The 22923-nt window shown below is 44.7% G+C and overlaps 1 protein-coding gene across 1 annotated transcript in view; it reads left to right on the forward strand.

Annotated features, from left to right (window-relative positions):
• LOC118384193 (E3 ubiquitin-protein ligase SMURF2-like) overlaps positions 1–22923 on the forward strand; it is a 66271-nt gene that overhangs the window by 15528 nt on the left and 27820 nt on the right. Inside the window, exons 2-3 of the mRNA XM_052519031.1 lie at positions 16560–16598; positions 18230–18338. Coding sequence (XP_052374991.1) covers positions 16560–16598; positions 18230–18338 — 148 coding nt within the window. The remainder of the gene's footprint in view (positions 1–16559; positions 16599–18229; positions 18339–22923) is intronic.

Consider the following 22923-nt stretch of genomic DNA (forward strand, 5'->3'; position numbering starts at 1 on the left):
TCCCTAGTTGTTGCAGGGCTCTACGCTGACCTTTTTTTTAAGGAGCGCGTGTGAAAAATGTAGACACACGCAAAGAAATTTAGGAGCACAATGACAAATATTTGAGATATTAAAGCTAGAATCCTTAATTTATCTAGGCGCGCCTAAATAAAACAATTCTGGTTTCACAGCCTCCCGGGTGGCGCAGTGGTCTAGGGCACTGCATCGCAGCGCAAGCTGTGCCACCAGAGACTCTGGGTTCGCACCCAGGCTCTGTCGCAGCCGGCCGCGTTCGCACAATTGGCCTAGCGTCGTCCGGGTTAGGGAGGGTTTGGCCGGTAGGGATATCCTTGTCTCATCGCGCACCAGCGACTCCTGTGGCGGGCCGGGCGCAGTGCACGCAAGGTCGCCAGGTGCACAGTGTTTCTTCCGACACATTGGTGCGGCTGGCTTCCGGGTTGGATGTGCTCTGTGTTAAGAAGCAGTGCTGCTTGGTTGGGTTGTGTTTCGGAGGACGCATGGCTTCGACCTTCGTCTCTCCCGAGCCAGTACGGGAGTTGTAGCGATGAGACAAGGTAGTAATTACTAACAATTGGATACCACGAAAAGGGGGTAAAATTTTAAAATTAAAAATGCCTTAGATGGATATTTACATTTTTTACCAGTCCTTTGGCCCAACCACATTTCTACACTTCGGCTCTGAAGAGTTGGGTTTGATGAAATTCTACTCTGCACTCCCCCACTAACCCCCACCCTGCCCAACAAGGCTACATTCAGGTCTACAGTTAAGTGGTGTGGCAAAGTCTTTAAAAAACAACCCACTTTTGTCCGGAGCAGAGCTGCGTGCACACATAGAGAGGAGAGTCCTGCCCAGTGGCAAACCTACTGAACTGTCCCACTACACAGGGCTTTCTGGAGCGTGTGGCACGCTCATGTTAGCACAGCCAGCCATGGCAGACATACCATGACACACAACACGTAGGCCATATAAATAACCTACCCTCATTTAATGTCTACAACTACCCTATAGATATAGAATGTCCATGAAGACTTTATTTTACTGTCTCGATTCCCATTGAACCCTTTTATGTGTGTGTATGTTTATGTGAGTCATGTTGTCCTGTCACTGTTCCTCTGTGGAGAGGCAATGGAAGCCCCAGCCCAGATAAGACTCGCATTCTCTTGGAATGAGAGCCTAGACAGGCCCGGATTTGAGAACCCACCAGCGCCTAATGGGCTGGCTGGAAGCAGAGGGATATTCGTCCTCGAGAGTGGGGAAACCAGGAGATGGATCAGGCTGCAGGAGGAAGATTGGTGATTACCGATTAGGACCTGGTCCACCTCCAACACTTGTTGATCCGAACTCTCTCCCTCTCCTTCCTTCCATCTTTCTTCTCTTTTTTTTTTAAGGCGCAGTGAAAGGAGGAGTGGTTGGGGGGAAAGGAAGCTTTTTGTTTACAGAAGAACAATGCCCGGCGAATGAGAGCGCTCAGTCCTGGAGTCAAAACAGGGCTAGAGACAGGCTGGCAGGCAGGCTTTCCAGTGAGATGTCAGACTGTCTGGTGGATTGGGTCAGGGCACTGGACTAGGGGAACCAGGTGGAGGGGAAGGGTGCTGCAGGGGTTAGCAGCAGCAGCAGCACTATTATTTTAGGTCACACAATTATGATTTCACACTGAAAGAGGTTGATTTTGACATGTCCCTCTTTTGTTCAATTCCAGACCTGATTTTGACTTTGGACAGGCTGGTAATGGTGGGTTTTTACAAGGCAGTTCTCTTTTCCCACACCCCCACTTCCTCCTCCTCCACAGGCACTCCAGTGTGATGGTTAACCACAGAGCTGTACACCAGGGCAGCACTGTGAATTCCCCTTTTTCCCCACAGCATCCATTTCCCATGTTCCATCCCACTGGGTTATAGTTTGAGTGTGTGTTTGAGAGAGAGAGTGGGAGATGTGTGGGATCCAGCTGAAGTGCCTCCATTTTGTTTTGGTTAGTGATTGTTTGCTCATTCAGTGTGTCATGTGACCTCTCCCTCCCCAGGTGGCCTGAGTGGCGGGGTGCATTGAGTCCCAGGACACTGGGTCTCTTTGTGTCCAGCCCTGGGAGAGACTCACCCACTTCTCTTTCTCCATAGGTGGAACTTTAACTTTACACTCAAGGTCTCTGCCTGCCTCTAACCTATCTGTTCATTGATTTTGACCGAGAAAGCCAGGAGGTTGAGGTGTTTGCTGACCCCCCCCTTTGGGGAAGCTACCTAGTTTGGCCTGTGATTTGGAAACCTATGATGTGACTAATAACCCACTGACTGACTGTCAGACACAAGGAGGATACACAACTCCTCTGCTTCCCATGCTGGAATGCCGGTTATGTTCCAGTTTAGTCATTAGATATGTTCCACTTGTTTGTTCCTGTTGGTGCCAATGACTCAGGGCTTGTAGGAGGACATTAAGTGATACCACATCTTTAACAGGATATTAAGAGATGAGGCTTCATGGGTCATACGAGTGTGTGTGGGTGGGTTTCTGAATGTGTTTCCAGCTGCAGCTTCAAATTCCTCTCCAGCTGTTTGGTTGTGGGCCATTTAGATATGAATGTGGAGTAAATGTAGAATATGTTAGCCTAAAAGGCTTTTGTCATTTATCAGAGTTGCATGTGATGCCAGTTCCCTATGAAGGCTGTGTGGACAGCCTGGTGATGGAGGGAAGGAGCGCGCGGCGTGGTTATCATTAGCGTTCAAGCTGTGATATACAGCAGCTATTACTCACTTTGTCACCCCCACAGATGCCTTAGTTGACTGATGTTGCAGCGCCGCGCCTGGTACAAGGCTGACACCATTGAATAACTGTACACTACAAGTCTACTCTGTCCACCCTGTCATATCCACACTCAACTCATTCCACTGCTATACAACAATTAGGAATGCCTCTGAGCCCACCTCTATTATAGTGTTTTTGTTTGTGTGTGGTATTCTTCTCCATTACCGTATTCATAGTTTTAAATGTCAACACTCATTAGCCTACTCCTCTCCCGTTGTGAGCAGCTCAATTGTGCTGTCTTTCCTCCCTGTCAGTCACACTGCAGTCGTTGGGTCTTTGAGCTGGCGGCAGCGCGACCAGAATGAGAAACACAGACACACAGAGAGACCCTTCTCTCAGCCTTGACTCGATACCACCGTCGCTATGGCGACTGAGGATTTAAGATGCACCAAGATGCAGAGGGTTACGTGATGTTTTTCCAGAGTGTTTAGTAGGGGCAGACAGGGTGAGAAATGTTTGGAAAATTAGTTTTGCACCAGGGGTGGGTTTTGGATAAGGCTGATATTTTTCCTTCCGCATAGTCATGGCTAGAAGGGAAACTGCTTTTGCCAAATGAACATCAAAAGTAGAAAAGTTTTCCTAACATTAACCTAATTCTCCTAACCTGCTATGTTAATACTCCTAACCTGCTGCATAAGTTCTCCTAACCTTTTGTGTAAGTTCTCCTAACCCGTTACGAAAAATATGACTAAAGCTGTATCCCATCCAGTCAAAACCATTCCACATGGGCAATAAGGTGGAATTGGTTAGAATTGTCACTTTTTTGTACCATTTTTGACTCTCCAGTTAGCTCCCTCCCAATCAAACCCTTCACCCTTATTCATTTTGGCAAGTACATTACTCGGTTGTGCAAAAAATCGCAACTGGACATGGGAAATAAATTAGGTGATTCTAACTAACCAAAATAATGTTTTTTACATTTCTACATTTTTTCCCCAGGATTGTGAGTGTAGCGCTTTTTGTGTCTTGTGTGTGCAAGTGCCCATGACGTTGCGTTCTCTATATTTACGTGTGTGTCAAATCAAATTTAATTGGACACATATTTAGCAGATGTAATTGCTGGTGTAGCGAAATGCTTGAAATGTGTGTGTGTGTGTGTGGCCATGTTTATGTGCCTGGATGGAGAGAGCTATATATTTGTCAGTGTGTGAGTATGAGAAAGTGCGCCCGGCGTGACCAATAAAAAATAGGTTTACGATGCCGCCCTGTAGATGCAAGCTGGCCGGTTTCCTTTTCTTAGGGAAGGCTCCTGTCATCAGGACAGACTTCCTAGAAACCCATACATTTAAAGAATTTTGTGTGCTGGCAGGAAATGGGGACAATCATTTAACTTTATGTCATTAAACAAAGCTATCATGACAGAAAGTTGATTAAATGAGGGTGTTCCGTAGGTTGGATCATATGGCTAATATATTTCTGTCAGCGACATGGTGTTTGCTCTGTTTCTTCAGTGGCTTATGGACCGTTTAATGCAATATTCTGTATTGGTGAGATGGGATGTGCAACCATTCTCTTTCTCCAGGATGATTCTCTGACTGTCCCCCCACAGTTCTCTTCCTTGTTCTACATTCAGATCCTCCATCAGTTCTTTTCTATTTAGAAAGTACTTGTAAATACACTATCTCACCAAAAGTATGTGGACACCCCTTTAAATTGTGGATTCTGCTGTTTCAGCCACAACGTTGCTGACAGGTGTACAAAATCAAGCACGCAGCCATGCAATCTCCATAGACCAACATTGGCAGTAGAATGGCCCGTACTGAAGAGCTCAGTGACTTTCAGTTCATCAAATGTCTGCCCTGCTAGAGCTGCCCCGGTCAACTGTAATGGCTGTTATTGTGAAGTGGAAATGTCTAGGAGCAACAATGGCTCAGCCGTGAAGTGGTAGGCCAAACAAGCTCACAGAACGGGACTGCCGAGTGCTGAAGCGCGGAGCATGTAAAAATCGTCTGTCCTTAGTTGCAACACTCACTACATAGTTCCAAACTGCCTCTGGAAGCAACTTCAGCACAATAACTGTTCGTCTGGAGCTTCCTGAAATGGGGTTCCATGGCTGTGCAGCTGCACGCACACAAGCCTAAGATCACCATGCACATTGACAAGCGTCGGCTGGAGTGGTGTAAAGCTTGCCGCCGTTGGACTCTGGAGCAGTGGAAATGCGTTCTCTGGAGTGATGAATCACATTTCACCATCTGGGAGTCCAACAGATGAATCTGGAAATGGTGGATGCCAGGAGAACGTTACCTACCCCAATGCATAGTGCCAACTGTAAAATTTGTTGGAGGAGGAATAATGGACTATAGTGGAAAACCTTCCCAGAAAAGTGGATGCTGTTATAGCAGCAAAGGTGGGATCAACTCCATATTAATGCCCATGATTTTGGAATGAGATGTTCGACGAACACGTGTCCACATACTCTTGGTCATGTAGTGTATGTAACACCATGAGAAGTATTAAACAACCATCACCGGGGAAACATTTAAGAGCGTGGCTGTTTGACAGTCAGATTTACACACGAGAGGCAAGTGCTCCGCTACCATGGGAAAGAGCCCTTGAAATCACTAACTAACCAAAATGTGTCCCGAATGAGTGACAGTGAGGTACAAACCAAGGGTCCCATAACCCTTTGTGTTCATGTAAGAGTCAATAACTCTCTGAATCCTCTCCCTGTAAAAGTATAAAGCAGAGCCGAGCGATTCAGCCCTCCTTTCCATAAGGGGTGACACCCCTGAAGAGTGGACCGGGACACCGTGTACCGTCTAGCAGGTCCATCTCCGGGCTCCTACTGCAGTCAGTCTATCCGTCCATCCAAAGGGGAAGCCTGCTGAGCCGCTGGCATAGAGCCCTATCTGACCACGGCGTTCCCATTCCTGGGGTCAACCAGCGACATTATCTGGAGCCCGCCATGTTTAGCCATGGTAGGTTAATTTAGCTGCCCTTCTCCGGGGAAACCGATCAGACAGTCAGGGCCGGACTCACGGAAATATGTGTACATCATTATAGTTTACAGCCGGTCTTCACTCTAGTTTACTACGTGATCAGTCAGATTATCTGCTCAATACCTGCATAACATTGACCTACCTATCCTACCACTTATATTGGTGGTTAGGCTATATATTGACTGAAGGACAGGCAATTGGCCCATGATGTCTGAGTTTACACTTGTCTGTATGTAATGTAGGTCCCTAGAATTTTTTTTGTTTTTGCCTAATTCCATATTCTCAGTTTAGTTTTTACATTTACATTACATTTAAGTCATTTAGCAGACACTCTTATCCAGAGCGACTTACAAATAGGTGCATTCACCTTATGACATCCAGTGGAACAGCCACTTTACAATAGTGCATCTAAATCTTTTAAGGGGGGGGGGGTGAGAAGGATTACTTTATCCTATCCTAGGTATTCCTTAAAGAGGTGGGGTTTCAGGTGTCTCCGGAAGGTGGTGATTGACTCCGCTGTCCTGGCGTCGTGAGGGAGTTTGTTCCACCATTGGGGGGCCAGAGCAGCGAACAGTTTTGACTGGGCTGAGCGGGAACTGTACTTCCTCAGTGGTAGGGAGGCGAGCAGGCCAGAGGTGGATGAACGCAGTGCCCTTGTTTGGGTGTAGGGCCTGATCAGAGCCTGGAGGTACTGAGGTGCCGTTCCCCTCACAGCTCCGTAGGCAAGCACCATGGTCTTGTAGCGGATGCGAGCTTCAACTGGAAGCCAGTGGAGAGAGCGGAGGAGCGGACCTTTTTCAAGGTTTTTGTTTCCCCCTGTTTATTTCTGGTTTTCACTCTCCAAATCAAACTTTTTTTTTAATAGAAAAACAACTAAATTGGATGTTGTAAGTCCACAACAATGCTTAAACCACATCAGGAGACCACTTTAGGTCTGTGACATTTTTTATAAATGTACATTATGGGGTGTAGCACATAGCAAGAGGCTATTATTTAGTGTTATTTTTGTGGTGTATGTGATGGTAGAATTTGCGAAACAAACTTTTAATTTGATTTATTTCACCTTTATTTAACAAGGTAGGCCAGTTGAGAACAAGTTCTCATTTACAACTGCAACCTGGCAAAGATAAAGCAAAGCAGTGTGACACAAACAACAAAGCAGAGTTACACATGGAATAAATACGCACTAGATTGATGCAAATAATCCATTTAAGCATAGGTTACTTTGTAGTTAACATTTTATTGAGACGGTTTTTTGGAAAGCCTTTCCATCTACCAGAAGACTTTTCATTAGCATCATCGCTAACGACTACAAAAAGTGGTAGACGCTCTCACTGCGCATACACAGATGGGGAATTCTCATTAACTCTTCAGAAAGTTGCAGGAAATACATATCACTGATGTATTCTGTTCATGTCTTATATATGATAAGCCTGCTCAAATTAATTAATTTTCAATACAGTTAGTTGATTCCCTACTAAGTTCAGTAAAAAATGTATATGGTTGAATTCTGTTTTAATTTCTGGATTAGAGGTCGACCGATTAATCAGAATGGCCGATTTAATTAGGGCCGGTTTTCATAACAATCGGAAATCGGGATTTTGGGGTGCCGATTTGCCGATTTTAAATAATTAAACAAATGTATTAGTGTTTTTTTTTATATACCTTTATTTAACGAGGAAAGTCAGTTAAGAACACGTTCTTATTTTCAATGACGGCCTAGGAACGGTGGATTAATAACTACCTTGTTCAGGGGCAGAACAACAGATTTGAACTTGTCAGCTCAGAGATTCAATCTTGCAACCTTACGGTAAACTAGTCCAACGCAATAATGACCTGCCTCTCTCTCGTTGCACTCCACAAGGAGACTGCCTGTTACGTGAATGCAGTAAGCCAAGGTAAGTTCCTAGCTAGGATTAAATTTATCTTATAAAAAACCATCAATCATAATCACTAGTTAACTACACATGCTTGATGATATTTCTAGATATTATCTAGCGTGTCCTGCGTTGCATATAATCTGACTGAGCATACAAGTATCTAAGTATCTGACTGAGCAGTGGTAGGCAGAAGCAGGCACGTAAACATTCATTCAAACAGCACTTTTGTGCCTTTTGCCAGCAGCTCTTTGTTGTGCGTCAAGCATTGCGCTGTTTATGACTTCAAGCCTATCAACTCCCGAGATGAGGCTGGTGTAACTGAAGTGATATGGCTGGCTAGTTAGCGCGCACTAATAGCGTTTCAAACGTCACTCGCTCTGAGCGTTCCAGTAGTTGTTCCCCTTGCTCTGCATGGGTAACGCTGCTTCGAGGGTGGCTGTTGTCGTTGTGTTGCTGGTTCGAGCCCAGGGAGGAGCGAGGAGAGGGACGGAAGCTATACTGTTACACTGGCAATACTAAAGTGCCTATAAGAACATCCAATAGTCAAAGGTTAATGAAAACACAAATGGTATAGAGGGAAATAGTCCTATAATTCCTATAATAACTACAACCTAAAACCTCTTACCTGGGAATATTGAAGACTCATGTTAAAAGAAACCACCAGCTTTCAAATGTTCTCATGTTCTGAGCAAGGAACTGAAACGTTAGCTTTCTTACATAGCACATATCGCACTTTTACTTTCTTCTCCAACACTCTGTTTTTGCATTATTTAAACCAAATTGAACATGTTTCATTATTTATTTGAGGCTAAATTGATTTTATTGATGTATTATATTAAGTTAAAATAAGTGTTCATTCAGTATTGTTGTAATTGTCATTATTACAAATAAATAAATACCGGCCGATTAATTGGTATCGGCTTTTTTGGTCCTCCAATAATCGGCATTGGTATCGGCGTTGAAAAATCATAATCGGTCGAACTCTAGTCTGGATACTGTGATTCCATCCCCGTTCTCCTCATCGCAGATTTTATAGTAATGAGAACTCCTCTCATGTTCTGATGGTTGGCTTACATTGGATGATGATTGCAGTCCGGTGCTCCATTCATGTGCTGCAGTCTATCTCAGCATTGGCTTCTCTGCTGCCATTGTCTGGTTATCTCTGTAATTTCAGTGGTTTTGTCTTGGGTCTGCTGTGCTCGGCTATAATTCGGCCTGTTCTATATTTTACATGTATAAGTGTTGTGTTGTTTTCCCGCTGAATTGATGGCTAGGTTTAATGTATGCTTACAGAAGGCCCGTTGGTTTTCATGTCCCGGTCAGAGGGACATTACTGCAAGTTCTGGTGTTCCGTGATGTGTCATTTCACTACCACAGTCAGACAGTCCTATTGTGTCACCGGCCTCCTCTCGCTTCCCTCTTCCTCTCTGCCAGTTTACATTTGGCTACATGAGACTCACCATTGCCCTTTCTCACTGGGACTCCCTGTAACGTTTGAACTGTTCATCTCCATCTCCTGTAGCTTTGCTCCGCTGCAGCTGTGAAAATACAGAAAATTACCAGCTTTGAGAGTCCATTTCTGTTGATTAAATCATCTTTTTTTGAGAAACACACTATGTAGCTAGTTTTCAGGACCCAGCGTATGTCGTTCTGCCCGTATTTGGTTGTAAAAGAAGCCAGACCTGAATAGTGATATCACAGAGTGCTGTCACCTGAGTCTTACAACTCCTCACTCCCTCACAGCACCTCACACCCCGACATTCTCTCTCTCTCACACCTCTCTGCCTGTAAATAATTAATTAGATCACTGAAGCTAGAGCGGATGTGCAGAGCGAGGTGTTGTGGACCCTTTCAGGGGCCTGTGGTGTGTGTGACTGGCATACAGTGTGTGTGTGAGACTGACTGAGAGAGATGCATTCCAGATGTTTGAGTAATGAGGTGGGTTTCACTGGAACGGAACACATTCCCAGGGATGTTTGCTGGAAGAAATTCTTCCTCGTCTGTCGAGCATGTTCTCCCTTCCCATCCCCCAAGAGGGTTTAGATTCGGTTAAGACCTATTTTTCTCCCTCCTCTCCATGTTAATGGTGTAATTTTCATTAAACCCAGAAACCCTTTGTGTGTGCTGAGTATCAGTAAACACCATGTGTAGATGTTTGTGTTTCACACTGCGGTCTGTGATTTGTGTGTTTAATTCAGTCCATGGCACTCTTAAATGGTGTTCTGTTCCCTCTCATACGTTGTTTCAGCTCAGACCTAAATTGATTTAGGAGTCAGGTTATGTTTCACATGCAGTGTAAGCACTGTGGTTCTCCCTGTGTTTGGCTGTGGGTGGGTGGGGAGGGGCAGATGAATAGCGGTGGTTGTAGATTCAATGGCTTAGGCTGCTGTCTGCCCCTATGGGCCTGCCTTTGTTTATTTGTGTTAGCAAAGTAAAGTCTGGACACACCTGCATGTGAGCAGGTCTCTGTAGAGAGAAGACACACAAACGGCCTCGGGGCCCGCCAGACACGAGACCAATTTCATCTCTCAAAGATCTGAAATCAACTCACATGGCAACTATAGACGGCTGTCGCACCGCAGCTGGCGTCTATGGGGGTGGTATTGAACGGCGCTGGTAGTGAGCATAGTGGGTGGATTTTGATCAGTAGGATGTGACCGGAATGGCCCAAAACATACATAGACAAAATACACAAAGGTAATTGAAGAACAATATAAAGGCCATTCATGCCTGTGGCTGTACTGAAGTGGACCAGAGGGACTGGGCTTGGGCCGGGGCTGAGTACTGTAATTGCTGGACTATTAAGCGCACCTGAATATAAACCGCACCCACCCAATTATTTAAAAATATGTATTTTGTACATAAATACGCCACACATGTCTATAAGCCGCAGGTGCCTACCGGTACATTGAAACAAATGAACTTGGTCACTATCTTCCTCCTCCTGTGCACTGAAACCACTGAAGTCATCTCCTTCGGTGTCGGAGATGAATAGCCTCAGAATTGCTTCATCCAATGTTGGATCGTTTTTTCATTGTCGCTCTCGTCACTTTCATCCAGAGGCAAATACCCCGCTGAGCTCATGCTGCTCCTTCAACACGCAGCAACGAAACCCGTTGATGATAGTGGATTTTTTGACAATGCTCCACACTGTCAGGATCCACTGGCAGACTTGACCATAAGTTGCTCTTCGCATGCAGCCCGTTTTAGTGAAGGATTTCTCCTCACTTGTCATCCAAGACTCCCACTGAACAAGGAGCGCCACCTTAAATGCACGATTTACACTGATGTCGAGTGGCTGCAAATACTTTGGGCCATCTGCTTTTCTTCCCTCTGAAAGCCTTTGTTGTCTTTTTGCACTGAGTCAGTTCCTCACGCTGCTGTTTCCAACGTCTTATCATCGACTCATTAAGGCCAAGCTCCCTTGCAGCAGCTCTCTTTCCTTTTCCAACAGCCAGATCGATCGCCTTCAACTTGAAAGCTGCATAATATGCATTTTTTGGCGGCATGAATCTTGTGAAAGCGGGAAAAATCCATAAATTAGCCGCGTCATTGTATAAACCGCGAGGTTCAAAGTGTGGGAATAAAGTAGCGGCTTATAGTCCGGAAATTACGGTAAGTGACTGAGTGTGTGTCGGTGGCTCCAGACACCCAGGTGGCCATTTATCCAGGCCCAGTGGAGGGTGTTTAAGTGTCTCTGCCTCATTGCCTCAGCAGCCCCTCCATGGTTCTCACTGGGGATCTGCCCAATCTACTACTCTGCTCCAGCAGGCTGGCTGGCTGCTATGGGGAAGAGTATATTTAATTAATGTGCGAATGCATTATGATTCAGCATGTCGCCAACAAGTGCCCATATACACTATCGTCAAGTTACTTTCTTGGTTGAGTTGCTGTTAACCGACTACTATAGCTATAAAGCATGTTGATGTGGGTCTATTTTCTGGAGCGGAACAGGAGAGTTCCTCATGTCATTGACTCATCACCTGGTTGTCAGCTTATTTTTATTTTATTTTATTTCACCTTTATTTAACCAGGTAAGCTAGTTGAGAACAAGTTCTCATTTGCAACTGCGACCTGGCCAAGATAAAGCATAGCAATTTGACACATACAACAACACAGAGTTACACATGGAATAAACCAAACATACAGTCAATAATACAGTAGAAAAATAAGTCTATATACAATGTGAGCAAATGAGGTGAGATAAGGGAGGTAAAGGCAAAAAAAGGCCATGGTGGCGAGGTAAATACAATACAGCAAGTAAAACACTGGAATGGTAGATTTGCAGTGGAAGAGTATGCAAAGTAGAAATAGAAATAATGGGGTGCAAAGGAGCAAAAATAAATAAATAAATACAGTAGGGGAAGAGGTAGTTGTTTGGGCTAAATTATAGATGGGCTATGTACAGGTTGTCTTGCCGGCTGATTTGTAGGGGTCCAGATTTTGCAGCTCTTTCAGAACATAAGCAATCTGGATTTGGGTGAAGGAGAAATGGTGGGGGCTTTGGCGCGTTGCTGTGGAGGGTGCCGGGAAATTGACCAGGGTAGGGGAAGCCAGGTGGAAAGCATGGTCAGCCGTAGAGAAATGCTTATTGAAATTCTCAATAATTGTGGATTTATCGGTGGTGACAGTGTTTCCTAGCCTCAGAGCAGGGGGCAGCTGGGAGGAGGTGCTCTTATTCTCCATGGACTTTACAGTGTCCCAGAACTTTTTTGAGTACTACAGGATGCAAATTTCTTTTTTAAAAAGCTAGCCTTAGCCTGTGTATATTTGTTCCTAACTTCCCTGAAAAGTTGCATATCACGGGGGCTATTCGATGCTAATGCAGAACGCCACAGGATGTTTTTGTGCTGGTCAAGGGCAGACAGGTCTGGAGTGAACCAAGGACAATATCTATTCTTAGTTCTAATTTTTTTAATTGGGCATGCTTATTTATGATGGTGAGGATGGCACTTTAAAATAATAGCCAGGCATCATCTACTGACGGGATGAGGTCAATGTCATTCCAGGATACCCCGGCCAGGTCGATTAGAAAGGCCTGCTCACAGAAGTGTTTTACGGAGCATTTGACAGTGATGAGGGGTGGTCGTTTGGTCGCAGACCCATCACGAATGCAGGCAATGAGGCAGTGATCACTGAGATCTTGATTGAAAACAGCAGAGGTATATTTGGAGGGTGAGTTAGTTAGGATGACATCTATGAGGGTGCCCGTGTTTACGGATTTGGAGTTGTACCTGGTAGGTTCATTGATCATTTGTGTGAGATTGAGGGCATCAAGCTTAGATTGTAGGATGGCTGGGTGTTAAGCATGTCCCAGTTTAGGTCACCTAGTAGCACTAGCTCAGAAGATAGATGGGGGGCAATCAATTCACATATGGTATCGAGGGGGCAGAGGGAGGTCTATATATAGCAAGCGGCAACAGTGAAAGACTTGTTTCTGGAAAGGTGAATTTTTAGAAGTAGAAGCTCGAATTGTTTGGGTTGAGACTTGGATAGTAATACAGAACTTTGCAGGCTATCTTTGCAGTAGATTGCAACACCGCCCCCTTTGGCAGTTCTATCTTGGCAGAAAATGTTATAGTTGACAATGGAGATTTCAGGGTTTTTAATGGTTTTCCTAAGCCAGGAATCAGACACGGCTAAGACATCCGGGTTGGCAGAGTGTGCTAAAGCAGTGAGTAAAACAAACTTAGGGAGTAGGCTTCTAATGTTAACATGCATGAAACCAAGGCTTTTACGGTTAAAGAAGTCAACAAATGAGATCACCTGGGGAGTGGGGCTGGGCACTGCAGGACCTGGATTAACCTCTACATCACCAGAGGAACAGAGAAGTAGGATAAGGGTACGGCTAAATGCTATACGAACTGGACGTCTAGCACATTCGGAACAGGGAGTAAAAGGAGCAGGTTTCTGGGCACGATAGCATAGATTCAAGGCATAGTGTACAGACTAGAGGTTGGCCAATTAATCGGAATGGCCGATTTAATCAGGGCCGATTTCAAGTTTTCACAACAATCGGAAATTTGTATTTTTGGACACCGATTTGGCCGATTAAAAAAAATATTTTAAAAAATGTCAAAAAGAATTACACCTTCGTTTAACGAGGCAAGTCAGTTAAGAACACGTTCTTATTTTCAATGACTGCCTAGGAACGGTGGGTTAACTGCCTTGTTCAGGGGCAGAACAACAGATTTGTACCTTGTCAGCTCGGGGATTCAATCTTGCAACCTTACAGTTAACTAACATTAGTCCAACGCTCTAACCACCTGCCTTTCATTGCACTCCACGAGGAGCCTACCTGTTACGCGAATGCAGTAAGAAGCCACGGTAAGTTGCTAGCTAGCATTAAACTTATCTTATAAAAAACAATCAATCAATCATAATCACTAGTTAACTACACATGGTTGTTGATATTACTAGTTTATCTAGCGTGTCCTGCGTTGCATATAATCGATGTGGTGCGCATTCGCGGAAAAGGGACTGCCGTTGCTCCAACGTGTACCTAACCATAAACATCAATGCCTTTCTTAAAATCAATACACAGAAGTATATATTTTTTAAACCTGCATATTTAGCTAAAAGAAATCCAGGTTAGCAGGCCATATTAACCAGGTGAAATTGTGTCACTTCTCTTGCGTTCATTGCACGCAGAGTCAGGGTATATGCGATAATAATAAACATTTTGTTTTCGAAATTATAGTTTCCGGATTCGACCATATTAATGACCAAAGGCTCGTATTTCTGTGTGTTATTATGTTATAATTAAGTCTATGATTTTATATTTGATAGAGCAGTCTGACTGAGCGATGGTAGGCAGCAGCAGGCTCGTAAGCATTCATTCAAACAGCACTTTTGTGCGTTTTGCCAGCAGCTCTTCACTGTGCTTCAAGCATTGCGCTGTTTATGACTTCAAGCCTATCAACTCCCGAGATTCGGCTGGTGTAACCGATATGAAATGGCTAGCTAGTTAGCGGGGTGCGCGCTAATTGCGTTTCAAACGTCACTCGCTCTGAGACTTGGAGTAGTTGTTCCCCTTGCTCGGCAAGGGCCACGGCTTTTGTGGAGCGATGGGTAACGATGCTTCGAGGGTGGCTGTTGTCGATGTGTTCCTCTTTCGAGCCCAGGTATGAGCGAGGAGAGGGACGGAAGCTATACTGTTACACTGGCAATACTAAAGTGCCTATAAGAACATCCAATAGTCAAAGGTATATGGAATACAAATGGTATAGAGAGAAATTGTCCTGTAAATACTATATTAACTACAACCTAAAACCCCTTACCTTGGAATATTGAAGTCTCATGTTAAAAGGAACCACCAGCTTTCATATGTTCTCATGTTCTGAGCAAGGAACTTAAACGTTAGCTTTCTTACATGGCACATATTGCACTTTTACTTTCTTCTCCAACACTTTGTTTTTGCATTATTTAAACCAAATTGAACATGTTTCATTATTTATTTGAGGCTAAATTGATTTTATTGATGTATTATATTAAGTTAAAATAAGGGTTCATTCAGTATTGTTGTAATTGTCATTATTACAAATAAATAAAAATGTCAGATTAATCGTTAAGAATATTGAGCAGGGCTAGAGGCTCTAGACCGGGGTAGGCAAGTTAGCAAACCGGGGCAGGAAAGCTAGCAGTTAGCAGACCGGGGCAGGCAAGCTAGCACTCAGCAGGGGATAGCAGTTAGCAGACCGGGGCAGGCAAGCTAGCAGTTAGCAAACCGGGGCAGACAAGCTAGCAGTTAGCAGACCGGGGCAGGCAAGTTAGCAGTTAGCAGGCTGGGGCAGGCAAGCTAGCCTTTGGGGGACGTTGCGATGGGGGTAAGTCTGTTGTTGCCTCTTCGTGCGGTGACGTCGATAGACCAGTCGTGGAGTTAGTAGGCTTCCAAGTAGCTCTAGGTAGCTAGCAGGTTAGCAGAATGGGCCTACAGCGGGCGTCGCGCCTGAGGGGCCTGTTGGAATCCTCGGGCAGATTATGTCGGTATTCCAGTCGTAGAGGATCGGCGGGGTTCCGTGCCCCGTACCGGCAGTAGAAGGGGTCTGGATATTGTAGCCCAGGAGTGGGCTTCGGTGGTAGCACAGGAGCCCTGGCCGGGCTAGCTTCAGGCTAATTGGTGCTTGCTCCGTGATGGAAACGCTAGCCAGGAGTTGTCACCCGGGATTGCGGTTAGCTAGTTTCGAAGATTCAGATGAAAATGTTCAAGATATATGTTCATGTGTTTTCTTTATCACCTAAAAGTCACATTACTTGTCTTACTTTTTTATTTTTTATTTATCCGTTATTTTACCAGGTAAGTTGACTGAGAACACGTTCTCATTTGCAGCAACGACCTGGGGAATAGTTACAGGGGAGAGGAGGGGGATTAATGAGCCAATTGTAAACTGGGGATTATTAGGTGACCATGATGGTTTGAGGGCCAGATTGGGAATTTAGCCAGGACACCGGGGTTAACACCCCTACTCTTACGATAAGTGCCATGGGATCTTTAATGAACTCAGAGAGTCAGGACACCCGTTTTAACGTCCCATCCGAAAGACGGCACCCTACACAGGGCAGTGTCCCCAATCACTGCCCTGGGGCATTGGGATATTTCTTTAGACTAGAGGAAAGAGTGCCTCCTACTGGCCCTCCAACACCACTTCCAGCAGCATCTGGTCTCCCATCCAGGAACTGACCAGGACCAACCCGGCTTAGCTTCAGAATTACACATTATAAAATAAATGCTCTTGCTGCTTATGTAATGTAGCCAGGGTTATCCATATCCAAGATGGAGCGCTTTTCGATTCAGTTCCCTGAGCAGCAGTGTATCACTTCAGCCCTGCATAACCTCTCTCCCTTGAAAGTGATGTAACCACACGATCACAACAGCCTGTCAGTGTGTAATATGTCTATCGGCAACGATTAAAAATAACACCTCATTCTCCTCTTCTCTTTCAGTCCTCTGTGCCAAAAACCTGGTGAAGAAAGATTTCTTTCGTAAGTAACCCAGTGAAAGCTGTGTTTCTGATCCTCGACTCCATGTTAAATGGCTTTATAGTTTCATAGTCAGGGGGCTTGAGGGCTTTGATGTCTGCAGTGTGAGATATGTATCCCCTGTGAGAAATGTGAAATGTGGGTCAGTTTGAGCTGATAAAAGAGGACCTGCTGCCAGCTGCTAGAGTTCCCTACCAGCAGAACGCCATGCTAACACACTAAACCAACCACTACACTACACCAGCAAAGAGGAAAGGGTTAGTAGCCTGTAATGTTACTACTGATATGTTTGCGAGGAGAAAGATGAGCTCACCACGTCACAATGATGTAGCTTATTATCAATATTAGCCAATAAAACGACTAATAAAACTAGGACTATTTTATTCCCTTTGTTTCATTCACATTTCATGCATTGAGTCACACAGGTCTGAAATATCTCTTAAGGATCGGACCCCTTTTCCTCCAATTTCGCCTAAAATGACATACCCAAATCGAATTGCCTGAAGCAAGGACATGCATATTCTTAATATCATTTGAAAGGAAACACTTTGAAGTTTGTGTAAATGTGATATGAATGTAGGAGAATATAACACATTAGATCTGGTAAAATATCATCATCCCCATCATCTTTGAAATGCAATACAATGTATTTTTCCAGGTTAGGCGCAATTTCAGTGTATGTGCAAATTGTTCGACTGATCCAACGAACCTTTGCATTTCTGTTCAAAATTATTTATTAAGTCTGCCGAAATGTGCCTAATTGGGGCAATTCTGTGGAGGTTAAATATGGGATATCAATAAAACTTTATACTGACATTTAAAGCTAGTCCATTTCAGAGTGAAACAGCACAACATTCCAGTGTCTGCTAGGTGTCCATAGTGGCCCCAGTGTTTGGGTGTGTTTGGGTCAGGCTGTCATGGAGAGGGAGTGTGTTAAGGTCCCTGACTCAGGTGGTTTCTCTGGTGCCCATTCCTCCCATTCCAGCACTCAGGGGCTGAGTAAACACTCACTCAGTCAGGGCCTGGGTGGAGACAACTCTGCCTTGTGTGGCAGCAACGCAGACTTGTCTCTGTGGGATAGTGTGTTTATGTATACAGAGATATGTATTTCTAAGTGCAGTTTTGTTTTGTTTGTGTGGGCCTGCGTGGCATATGTGTGTGTGTGTGTGTGTGTCCGTGAGCTTGTGTGTCCACCACACCCAGGCTATGTGCAGGTAAATGTCATCCAACAGGTCCCTCAGGTCTGTCTATTAGTGTCAATGTCATGTCCACCCGTATCTCTAGATATCAGTCACTCGGCTCAGATTTACACATCAGCCATTCCTAGACTGTCATAGAATGTTATTCATCAAAAGTAGTTTTCTTCAGATGACCTCTTTTCCCCCTTTCAGAAACCGGATAGTCTCACTTCCATCTGCATAATGAAATCATCAAATAATGATGGAGTGATACCTGTAACATTTTCTCCTAGTACAGTATGTCCTTGGCCAGGCCAGTGTGCTGAGTGTGTGTGTGTGTGTGTGTGTGTGTGTGTGTGTGTGTGTGTGTGTGTGTGTGTGTGTGTGTGTGTGTGTGTGTGTGTGTGTGTGTGTGTGTGTGTGTGTGTGTGTGTGTGTGTGTGTGTTTCCCTGTAGGCCTCCCTGATCCCTTTGCCAAAGTGGTGGTGGACGGCTCAGGACAATGTCACTCCACAGACACCGTGAAGAACACCCTCGACCCCAAGTGGAACCAGCACTACGACCTGTGAGTCCCCTCATCACTCAACTAACATAATGGATAGTGCAGAGCTTGCACTTGACATGCCATTCATATAGAAGCAGCTATGACTAGATGTGAAACCGTGTATCTAACAAACCTTACCTTAACCTGCTGATTTAGTAATGAACCAGCATTCTGCTGAACTGCGGCCCCTCTCTATAACTATCACCAGTGCCCTCTATGCTATATCTACACCACTGGAGGCTGCTGAGGGTAGGACAGCACATAATAATGGCTGGAACAGCGTGATTGGAATGGCATCAAACACGTGGAATTTATGCGTTTGATATATTTGATACTATTCCACTCCAGCCATTACAATGAGCCCGTCCTCGCCAATTAAGGCCCCACCTGTGATCTAAGCATTCCCTCACTCAACTCCAATGTGCCAAGTGGACATCAGGGATGTGTCACACATTGATTCTGCAGGATCTGAATGCCTTACAGTAAGCTGTGTTTATGTCTATCCTCTCACTTATCTGTAGGCCAGCAATGACAACTCCACTGGGGTAGTTAACGTGAAAAAGAAAAACATTTAAATAGAACCGTGGGGAGGGAAACTAATCTCAGAAGCCTTTTACCTTTTGGGCAGATATGTGCATGTCTTGTTTCACCCATGTCGCTTTTCCCAAGGACTGCGTGTCTTGTGAAAACAACCGGGAAAAAGAGGGGGGGAGTGAAAGTTTCCATTTATTTGCCCAGTGTTTATCCAGGCGTCACGCGTAGGTAACAGAAAGAGGAAGCACATGTCTCCGTTTGTTTGGTTGCTCAGGATACCAGACCCTCTCCCAACATGGCTGTTTAATTAGCTGTTCATGTCCTGTTTGACAGGAGGGAAACACAGCCCTCAGTCAGTCAGTCCCACTGTGGAGGAGAGAGAGTGCTGGATACGGTGATGGATGGGAGGACGACCTGTGTGCTCCCAAGACGGAGCCAAACGCACGCACACACACCTCTCCAGTTTTTATTTCATCTGGAACCTGCCTGTGTTTCTTCCTGTTAATGACTATGTTAAACCTTTAGGTGCCTTCCCTCTGTGTGTCAGGGTTAAGGATTACTACTCCATGCTAAGGCACATGGACTCTCCTCAGTGTGTGAAGTCTAATTGACTGAGGGTAGCTGAGCACACTCACACATATTCAAATGGTGTCTGAAACACCTGGTGCTCACGCTCAGCAGAGCCAGAAAAGCCTTTGCTTAATTGGCACTGAAGCTTTTTTCCATTGGTGTTATGTGCACAGCGTGAGGAAGTGTATGTGCTCATGGCAACATTGACACGTCAGGGCCTCATCAGTGGTCTGACCAACAGACTGGCCTGTGACCGCTGACCCCAGCCAGCATTGTTGCGGAAGTGGCCTGAATGCCAAGGATAGCAGACTGTGTCTCGTTGGGAAACTGCCTCTCCTCGACTCCTATCCAGCCCAGTTAAAGTATGTGGAGCAGACAGACTGGACTGTAATACAGCTCTGTAGCCCTATTAGAGACAAACCAGGGGACAAACCTATCGGTTTCTTGTTCAGCACGCTTCAAACTACATTTATACTGTCACGCCCTGGCCATAGAGAGGCTTTTATTCTCTATTTTGGGTAGGCCAAGGTGTGACAAGGGTGGGCATTCTAGTTTCTTTATTTCTATGTTTTCTGTTTCTATGTTTTGGCCGGGTATGGTTCTCAATCAGGGACAGCTGTCAATCGTTGTCTCTGATTGGGAATCATACTTAGGCAGCCTTTTTTCCTTTGTATTTGGTGGGTAGTTATCTTTGTTAGTGGCACTACAGCCCTAGTAAGCTTCACAATCGTTTCTTGTTTTGTTGGCGACATTTACATAAATAAAGGAAAATGTACGCTCACCACGCAGCACCTTGGTCCAGTCATTTCCACGACGACGGGCGTGACATATACTAAGAAGTATAATATGTCAAATTAAATTATATTTGTCACATGCTTCGAAAGCAACAGGTGTAGACTAACAGTGAAATGCTTACTTACAGGCCCTTCCCAACAACGCCGAAAGAAAATAGAGAAATAATAGACAAGTAAAACACGTAATAATAAATACACAATGCGTAACGATAACTTGGCTATATACATTGGGTACCAGTACCAAGTCGTTGTGCAGGGGTACGAAGTATTTGAGGTAGATATGTACATAGGTATACAGTGACTAGGTAACAGGATAGATAATAAACAGTAACAGCAGCGTAAGTGATTAGTCAAAAGAGTTAGTGCAAAAGGGTTCAATGCAGGTAGTCTAGGTTGGTTGGTTAACTATTTGTCTTGGGGGTAGAAGCTGTTCAGGGTCATGTTGGTTCCAGACTTTGTTCATCGGTAGATGTGCTTGCCGTGCAGTAGCAGAGAGTCTATGACTTGGGCGACTGGAGTCTTTGACAATTTTGAAGGCCTGCCCGTGACTGGCAACTGCTTGGCATCCGACCGCAATATCTGACTGAGCGGTGGTAGGCAGAAGCAGGCGCGTAAACATTAATTCAAACAGCACTTTCGTGCGTTTTGCCAGCAGCTCTTCGTTGTGCGTCAAGCATTGCGCTGTTTGAGACTTCAAGCCTATCAACTCCCGAGATGAGGCTCGTGTAACCAAAGTGAAATGGCTAGCTAGTTAGCGCGCGCTAATTGTCGTTGTGTTGCTGGTTCGAGCCCAGGGAGGAGCGAGGAGAGGGACGGAAGCTATACTGTTACACTGGCAATACTAAAGTGCCGATAAGAACATCCAATAGTCAAAGGTTAATGATATACAAATGGTATAGAGAGAAATAGTCCTATCATTCCTAAAATAACTACAACCTAAAACTTCTTACCTGGGAATATTGAAGACTCATGTTAAAAGGAACCACCAGCTTTCATATGTTCACATGTTCTGAGCAAGGAACTGAAACGTTAGCTTTCTTACATAGCACATATTGCACTTTTACTTTCTTCTCCAACACTTGATTTTTGCATTATTTAAACCAAATTGAACATGTTTCATTATTTACTTGAGGCTAAATTGATTTTATTGATGTATTATATTAAGTCAAAGTAAGTGTTCATTCAGTATTGTTGTAATTGTCATTATTATTTTTTTTAAATATGAAATCGGCCGATTAATCGGTATCGGCTTTTCGGTTTTCCAATAATCGGTATCGACGTTGAAAAATCTTAATCGGTCGACCTCTAGTGTAGACCATGATAATTTCACCACTCCACTACAGTCCCGTGGATGTGGATGGGGGCATGTACAGGAGGGGACTAAGCACGCACCCCATGTTGAAGGTCAGCGTGGCGGATGTGTTGTTGCCTACCCCCACCACCTGGGGGTGGCCCGTCGGAAAGTCCAGGATCCAGTTGCAAAGGGAGGTGTTCAGTACCAGGATCCTTAGCTTAGTAATAAACTTGGAAGGCACTATGGTGTTAAATGCTGAGCTATAGTCAATGAACTGTATGCATGGTTCAGTGTTGCTTGCCTCGAAGCGAGCATAGAAGGCATTTATCTCGTCTGGAAAGGCTCACGTCACTAGGCAGCTCGTGGCTGGGTTTCCCTTTGTACCCCGTGATAGTTTAAAAGCCCTGCCGCATCCAACGAGCATCAGAGCCGTTGTAGTAGGATTCAATCTCAGTCTTGTATTGGCAAATTTCCTGTTTAATGGCACGTTGGAGGTTGTAGCAGAATTTCTTATAAGCATCCGGAATACCGTCCTGCTCATTGAAACCGGCAGCTCTAGCCTTGTATTGGATGAATCGCATAGCATATTACAGCCTGTGCTAGCAAAACAGTGCTGTAGCTTAGCATCTGCTTCGTCAGACCACTTCCGTATTGTGCACATCACTGATATATATAATTAATCTCCTATAACTTCATAAATACAAATATTGGGATGAAAAGACACGTGCACAATGTTGTGGTCCCATAGCCTGGCCTAGGCCCTTGTCCCTCTCTGTCCCTGCTGCTATGGGGACTGGGGGAACAGGTGGCGGTAGTGTCCCCAGGGCCCAGCTGGTCCTATCCTGCCTGCTGAGGAAGTGTGACAGCCTGGCCTGCCTAGCACCAACTGCCAAACAATATGCCATATACTGTACCTCAACCAACCAGAGACATAACATAGAGATGGCCTAAGAGGAGAAACTCTTATCTTATTACAAGTAATCATATTATCTGAGTTTGGTATGTTTGGCATGTGTATACTGTATGTAAAAATACTGTATCTTGTATTGAAAAGCTTAATCCAATGTCTAGTCTACTGCCCTTATTATTTGATACAATAATCATATCCAGATCTGTGTTGGATGTAATAATTCCCCCCTACAAATCTGTCCTGCATTCTAATGCTCTCAGATAGCACCCCAGACAGGCATTTGGCTTCTACTCAAAATGTCCAGACATCTTACTCACAGCCCCATTGTTTCACATCCCTTTAGTTTCTGTAAGCAGCATGGTAATTATAGTGGGATGCAGTCTGCTAACTGTATGGATAATTAGTTTTACACTGAGGAAGAGAACTGGGCTGAACAGATGTGCCACGTCAGGTTCACGTAGTGTGAGTTTAATACCCAGGCCTCGACTGACACCCACAGAGTGA

The sequence above is a fragment of the Oncorhynchus keta genome, chromosome 5 (assembly GCF_023373465.1).
Source record: "Oncorhynchus keta strain PuntledgeMale-10-30-2019 chromosome 5, Oket_V2, whole genome shotgun sequence".
Taxonomy (NCBI): domain Eukaryota; kingdom Metazoa; phylum Chordata; class Actinopteri; order Salmoniformes; family Salmonidae; genus Oncorhynchus; species Oncorhynchus keta.